At 36.9% G+C, this 7,223-nt stretch overlaps 2 protein-coding genes across 6 annotated transcripts; one reads left to right on the top strand and one right to left on the bottom strand.

Moving 5' to 3' along the window:
* LOC107611024 (probable myosin-binding protein 5) lies at positions 270-3,211 on the top strand. Of its 2 annotated transcripts, XM_021123241.1 has the most exons (3): positions 270-1,018; positions 1,514-2,397; positions 2,464-3,211. In XM_021123241.1, the coding sequence occupies exons 1-3, from the start codon at positions 304-306 to the stop codon at positions 2,563-2,565; spliced, it is 1,701 nt and encodes a 566-aa protein (XP_020978900.1). In that variant the 5' UTR covers positions 270-303; the 3' UTR covers positions 2,566-3,211. The 2 variants fall into 2 exon arrangements, with proteins under 2 accessions (XP_020978900.1, XP_016168480.1); XM_016312994.2 differs by having other exon boundaries at positions 1,514-3,211.
* LOC107633840 (transcription factor bHLH79) lies at positions 1,945-7,044 on the bottom strand. 4 transcript variants are annotated; one of them, XM_021123251.1, is made up of 7 exons: positions 6,479-7,040; positions 6,032-6,280; positions 5,796-5,861; positions 5,624-5,692; positions 5,440-5,517; positions 3,415-3,590; positions 1,945-2,052 (listed from the first exon to the last, which is right to left on the bottom strand). In XM_021123251.1, the coding sequence occupies exons 1-6, from the start codon at positions 6,647-6,649 to the stop codon at positions 3,456-3,458; spliced, it is 768 nt and encodes a 255-aa protein (XP_020978910.1). In that variant the 5' UTR covers positions 6,650-7,040; the 3' UTR covers positions 1,945-2,052; positions 3,415-3,455. The 4 variants fall into 4 exon arrangements, with proteins under 4 accessions (XP_020978910.1, XP_020978906.1, XP_016192927.1 ...); XM_021123247.1 differs by lacking the exon at positions 1,945-2,052 and adding an exon at positions 3,166-3,319; XM_021123254.1 differs by lacking the exon at positions 1,945-2,052 and adding an exon at positions 3,686-3,736 and having other exon boundaries at positions 3,476-3,590; positions 6,479-7,044.

The following is a 7,223-nucleotide window of genomic DNA, read 5'->3' on the forward strand; positions in this document are numbered from 1 at the left end:
TATTTTAGGTCAACGTTAACTAACCACCCTCCATGCACCCTTCTATTTCATTCTCTTCTTAGCCAAAAATTAGTTCCACCACCCAAAACATTCTTCACTTGTTATCAAATCAAAAATCTTTCTATCTTCTTTCCTCTGCCAGGAAGTGAAAAGGGCACAAGAAAAAAATAAAAAAAATGAAGGTCATGTGATCTTCCTTCTCTTGTTCCATTTCTGCTAACTCCTCAACCGTCACAACACCCAGTCACCCACCATTGTTACATGAAACATTAAAAGAAAAAATAAAAAGAGAATAAAGCCAACATGGCCACTAAACCATTTACTCGTTTTGTTGAGCAAAAATTGGGAAAGCTGCCACTCTTTTTGATGAATGTATTGCTTGAATGGGTGTTGATAATTCTTCTTTTCCTTGATGGGTTTATTGCACTTTTTGCTAATGAATTAGCTGTGTATTTTGAATTGCAAATCCCATGTTGGTTGTGCACTAGAATGGCACATATTCTAGCTCATAGAACTCCAACTTTTTATTACAACAATTGTTGGTGTGAATCTCACAAGAAAGAGATTTCTTCTTTGTTTTTCTGCACCCAACACAAGAAGATCACTGATATAAGGAAGATGTGCGAAAGGTGCCTGTTTTCATTCGCGAACGGGAAGGATTCCGATTCAGAGACATATAAGTCTCTTCTAGGGATTCTTCAGAGGGATCTAGAATTCTTTGTAGAAGATGGACAAAAAGTTCACTTGAGCTTGAAGGACGATGGGATCATGCAGTTTGAGAAAGGCAGGATTCACAAGTGTGCATGCTGTGGAGCGACATCAACCAAGTCTTCCGTCTCAAAGGGGAAGAGTTCAGGTGCCCACTTGCGAGCTCCGGCTGCCTCACCGCGAGCTCATCCAAACACCACATCAAAGAATGAGGAATCCAGTGGTCTTGAATCGCCTCATGTCCGATCCGCAGCACTCAGGCTTCTGTCAGAGAATGAAGATGGCAGTGGAAAAACTCTAAAGATCAGATGTAAGTATATTAAATTTCTTGGGATACACGTCATTAGTTGATGGGAATAATAACAATAATGTTACATCAGTTTGACCATGGAATTCTAGCAGACAATTTTATCTGTTTCAGGTTTTTAAAGTTTCCAATGGAGTGTTTTTGGAGTTTAAAATTTGACGTGTACATGAAGTGAAACGGTTTTAAATTTTACTTTGTATTGGAGATGATTGGTGAAATGAGACCAATCTCATTTTAGAGAGATGGTTTCACTTTGGTGGAGAATCAAAATTTTGCCACCTTATATAAAGTTTATAATGAATTGATTATTATTTATGACATTGTGGTATCAGAAATACCGAGGTCATATTTTATGACTCCCAAACGAAATTGAACTGAAACGGAGCAATGGAATTGCTCTTAAAGGTGCTATTGTATGATTTACTTGCATTCGAAGTAATGATGCCACTTTGGAGTCATATACCTACTTTGATAACGTTCTTTTCAAAATTTATACAGTAAGAGAAGAAGCAAAAAGTACCTCTTTGCCTCCATTGGCAGAAGGTGAGGAAGGAAACAGTGAAACCACCCCCAAAACAACCCCCTCTTTTGCAAAGGGTATCAAGTTCTTTGGTGAGTCTCCAAGAAGCCCAACTTTCTTAAAGGGTGGCAAGTTCTTTTGGCTCCCAATTTCAGACTCTCCGAGCAACAGTCCTAAATTGTCTTACAAGAAATCACCACTGGAAAAAACCGAAATCGCCACTGAGGTTGCAGAGGGATCTACTCAGAGTAGGTTCTTCTGGGTTCCAATAACAGATTCAACTTCTACAAGCACCAGCCCCAGATGGACTACTAGGAAATCGCTACTGGAAAAGACAGAACAGGCTGGCGATTCTAACGAGGCAACTGCTCAAACTGAAGGAGATGATCCCAACTCGCTTCTTAAAAGGCAGGTTCATATGGATCATAAATCACTCATGGCTCTTTGCATGGAGTTGGATGAAGAAAGGAATGCTTCGGCTATTGCTGCGAAGAACGCCATGGCGATGATCACCCGCCTGCAAGAAGAGAAGGCTGCATTACAGATGGATGCTTTGCAGTATCAAAGAATGATGGAGGAGCAGATAGAGTATGAACAAGAGAACTTGCAAGCAACCAATGAAATGCTTGCTAAACTAGAGGAGGAAGTCAAAGCTTTAGAAAGCGAATGCGATGTTTACAGAAACAAGTATGGAGCACTTCCGGAGGAAGAGATCAAGGAAGCTCAATTATCTCATGCTGAAGCCGAAGGAGGTGAGGATAATAATAATAATAATGGAGAAAATGACCCCAAGAAAGGTGTTAAAGCAGAGAAAACATATCTTCTTGGCCGGATGCTGAAGAAGCCAGAACACAAGATAGAGGTGGCGGCAGAAAGTGGAGACCAATCCTTACAAAATAAGAATAAGAAGCCAGAACACAAGACAGAGGTGGCGGCAGAAAGTGGAGACCAATCCTTACAAAATAAGAATGTAGCCGAGAAAGAGAAAGAGAAAGAGAAAGAGACAGGTGATGAAACAAACACTAGGTAGCTTTGAGATTTCTACTACTAGTGATTATTTTGGTTACTTCATTCCATCCCTCACAATGCCTGTGTTGTCTAGGGTTTTACTAGTTTATATTACTATTTTCAGTACTTCCCTATTCTTATTATTAGCATGTACTTCTATCTCACATGTAATAAATCCAAATTATACTACTGCTGTCTCTGGTTGTAAGCAAAATGTTAATGTAACCTTTTGTGAGAGAACATTAACTTTGTATTTTTTATCCTAGTGCAAATGTATATTCTTATGTTTGATCTTACTGCACTACTTCTATACTGTCTATACCATTCTATTCTATTCTTCTATTCTATGTCTATCCTGTTCTATAAAGCCATCGAAGCACTTTCACTACACCACAACTCCACAAGTACATTCTCAATTTTGCAATTAGTGATATTTTTTAAAATTTCTTTTACACGCATAAAATATAGTCATTTCTTCTTTTATCCAAAAAAAAAAAATTCCTTAATTAGTTTTATATTAATTGCTATCAATAATTCAATATTCTCCATGCTTACAAATATAATTAAATAACTATAAAACAATGGAAAAAACGGCTGCCTGCTAATGCATCCTAAACTCCTGAAGGAGCAAAAAAGAAGAGAAGTTTTTTTTTTTTGATAGAAAATAAGAAGAGAAGTTACTCTCATTCACATCAGATTATTTGAGACAACAATACACACTTAAAGATTATTTGAGTTGCCTATCAGATGGTGCACATGAAGATTAGATACACTTCCTACAAAAGACATCATACTATGAGAATGGACGTACAGACCTACGGCACTCTGCACCAATTGACTGGGTTGTTAAATGGATAAAAGGAAAACCAACCACACTATTTGATCTCTCATTCCCAGTGAATCTCCTTTAAATTATGCCACTCTATCGAAATCACCTCCTAATTGCATATGCAGCCATCCAGATTGTGATCCCTGTGCATACCCCCTGGTTGCTTGTGATCCGAATATCATTCCGGCAATATCAAATGGCTGATTACCAACCTGAACCTGTAGAATAGCTTATTAAGAACACAATATTGTGAACATAAACAGTCCTAACAAGAAAGGGTGTAGATACATGTTCTAGGTCTAGAGAACAATACACAGAGTGAAGAAGATGATGTCCTAATTGAGAATCTCTATCTTTGAGAACCCTGCAAATTTTCAAGATGGTCGGAGGGCTCATTGATATAGCACTAGGATTTGCTTAGCTAAGTCATCTCATAACTCAAATAAGTCACTTTGCACATAAAAGTATGTTCAAGTTATTACTAAAAAGAGGAAATACAAGGAAAATTCAACACATACACAGCCAACAGCCCAACATAATAAATATTAATTATAATTATAATAATAACAATAATAATTAATAAAACCAAAAAGAAAAAGAATGATATTGAGAATCTGTTAGGGACTTGGGTATTCTGAAGTGCCCAAAGTCCCACAACCGCATGGGAAGCTTAAGGTTGTATTTAAAGAAAATGGTTGTTTCTCTTAATAGCTAGCTTTTAAGATATGGTTTCCCACTAGGTATTTAAAAGGATCTCAATACAGACACATGCGAACACAAATTGGGACCATTTCAAACAATCAAATGGTCCAACTAAGTTTTTTTACTCAGCTAATAATGAAAATATTGCTGCTTTGAGGTTCCTTTTTGTGTTTTAAAGAGGAAAAAAAATTCTTCCATACATGAGAAGCCCAGTAATTGTTGCTAGAGCAACATACTGAAATGCGCTTTAGCTTTTATTGAGTCTCTGGTGTGGGAGTTGCAAGTTAAGTTTAGGGAGGCTTTCCACTTCTCCATCATGTTAAAGCTCATATTCCTATGACAATTCTATCAGCCCCATTAAATCAGCATTGCTTTCCACTTCAAATGCTTAAGTTCATATTTCTATAAAATCCTATCAGCCACATGCATACAAGTGATAATATAACTACATAGGCTGTACGATAAGGTTAAGGATTGAAAAATATGAGAAACTCTACACAAAACCGCAAACTAGATATAAATGTTTTACCAAGATATACATATATACATGAACAGAATTACAAATACATGGGATGTCAAACGTAAACTCTTGGAATGCGGCTCTCCTGAATAATAATATTGCAAATTTAGAAGGGAAAAAAAATGTCATCATCAAAACTAAATCAATTAGTATTAATCAAAATTAATAGCACAGCAAGGGTGAGGCTGCCACAGTTCAACAATTAAACATGGAATCAGTCCCTTGACTAGTTAAGTAACTGGTTTAACCATGTTTACATGGAATCAATCTACATAACAATTAACTTGATCAGATGAATCTGGATCCACAGATTCACAAACAATCTAGCTTGTTCTTTTGTTAAGCCCCTTTTAATTCATATTTAGGCAACAAAGAAAGGTTTGCAAGGTCCTGAAGATTTCCACAAACCATTCAAACCAGACATTCAAAATATTGGTGTCATATTTATCAAGCAACCCTGCATCCCAGTTTTCTTCCTTTCCAAAATTTTCTTATTCATTTTCATTGGTTCAAAAATGGGTTCGGCCATGTTTTCTCAATTTCATCAACCTTATTAGCTTGTTTACTATTATTTTCGGACAATATCAACTGTGTGCATTCTATTGTATTCTTGTTTCCTTATCTTAGTTATCTATGTATAAAACATCTAGTTTGTTAGCCTGTTAGTAGTTACACAGTAACACACCTCCTACTTGCAAGCTCTGACTTTCGTCAATTAAGATTAGTTTTCTACAAAATTAATCATTTTGGTTTAAGAATGTCATAGTATATAGAACTTTATATTGAATTTTGCTTAAACATTTATCTAAGCCAAGCGGATTAAGGTAAAAAAATGATGGCCTTACGTCTTTTGAAGGAAAACATTCAACAACAGAATTCATGTTCAATCTTGAATTAACTGCTTCAAGCTTCATTGAAAGGAACTGCAAAAATCAAGATATATTGCTCAGAATTAAATTCATTGGTACAAACGAAAGATAATATCAATGGGTAGTGCTCCATCATGACAGACGAAACAAAGAGATCTACCTCAACCTGACGCTGCAGCGACTGTATGTAATTGATTATCTCATCTAACACAAGTGCTTTGCCAATTACCTGAACAAAACAAAACAGAACAAAGATAAATATTCAATTAAATCAAAATCTAAATTATATAGCAACAATAATATATCACTGATCCAACAGATAAGATTATTACCTTGTTACATCCAGGGACTAAATCTTGAAGAATTTTCATCCTCTCACTAATCTTTTCTCTCCTGGCCTGCAAAAAACTTGTTATCATAAGCAATATGCTCCTTAACAAGCAACAAACATAAACAAACATACATATATATATGAAAAGAGAAAAAAAGAATTCGAATACTTCTCATACAAGCAAAGCTCATTTAGAAACAGAGGAAAGAAAGTTCGAAAAGAAAAAAAAATATATACTCTCTCAGCGAGACTGTGGCTATCGGTAGCCTGGCCTCTCCTGGCTCTCACATGGATGTAGTCTTGTTTAGGCGGTTGCTCACAAGAAGGCTTAGCAGCGCCGCCGCCTCCGCCGCCACCACCACCTTCCCGAGCTAACTTGTTACCGGCAACTAAACTGGCACCTACCACGGCTTTTGAATCGCCAGCACGGTTTTCCTCCTGGAAGGATCCTTCCAGTTTCCTATGCTTATTGCCGTACGAATCATTCTGCTCCAAACCAGAACACGAAATTCAGTTTCCAAAACAGAGTGAGTAAGTAAGTAAGCAATCAATTAGTTAGCTCAGCTGGTAAGAATAGTTTGTTGTTAACTGTAACTAACTAACTAACTAACCAACTATAATCCAGCTCAGCATAACAATAACTGCAAATAGCATACAGTTACATATGAAAGAGAGAAGGCAAACCAAGTGATTGGCGGTGGCGGTGGTGGTGGAGGAGGAGGGGGATGATTCCTTCCTCTTATGGTTGTGGATGGGAGTGAAGGTGGTTGCGGTGGCGGGCCAAATCTCAGAGAGAGAGTAAGAGGAAGGGTTGGCGGAGGAGAATGTGGACTCGTTGATGACAGGACCTTCCATTGTTATTATTATTACAATTATTTCAATTCTAACGATTTCTTGTTTCTCATTCAAGTGTTTAGGAATAATATAATAATTAGAATTATGAATGAAACTTGAAGAGACTGAATGAGGGAGTGTTGGTGGTTGCTACTAAGTAATTTATTGATTTTGAGTGAGTTAGTGAAAGAGCGGGGATGACGGTGACGGTAACGGTGACGGTGACGGTCACGGACACGGACAAGGAGAGGCGAACAGAGAGATCTTTTTTTTTTGGGTGGGAGGTGCTGTTATAGTGTTATTTGTTCAGGTTCAAGATCACAGTGATGAGTGAACACTGAACACCCGTCAAAAATAAAAAGAGAAAAAGAAATTAAAAAGGTTGAAGATCACAGCGAAGGAGACAACAGACAAGCCTCTGTGGCGTACTGCGCCCCCTGCTTCTCTTAGTATTAATTTTTAATATAAATTATTATTTATTTAAATACTAAAAAAAAAAATTAAAAATACTTATTTTTATTATTAAATAAAATTTTCATACGTCTTCTTCGACTCTTCCCTTCCCTAGTATTTTATATTGCCTGCTCCCTTACTG

The sequence above is a fragment of the Arachis ipaensis genome, chromosome B01 (assembly GCF_000816755.2).
Source record: "Arachis ipaensis cultivar K30076 chromosome B01, Araip1.1, whole genome shotgun sequence".
In the NCBI taxonomy this organism is placed as follows: Eukaryota; Viridiplantae; Streptophyta; class Magnoliopsida; order Fabales; family Fabaceae; genus Arachis; species Arachis ipaensis.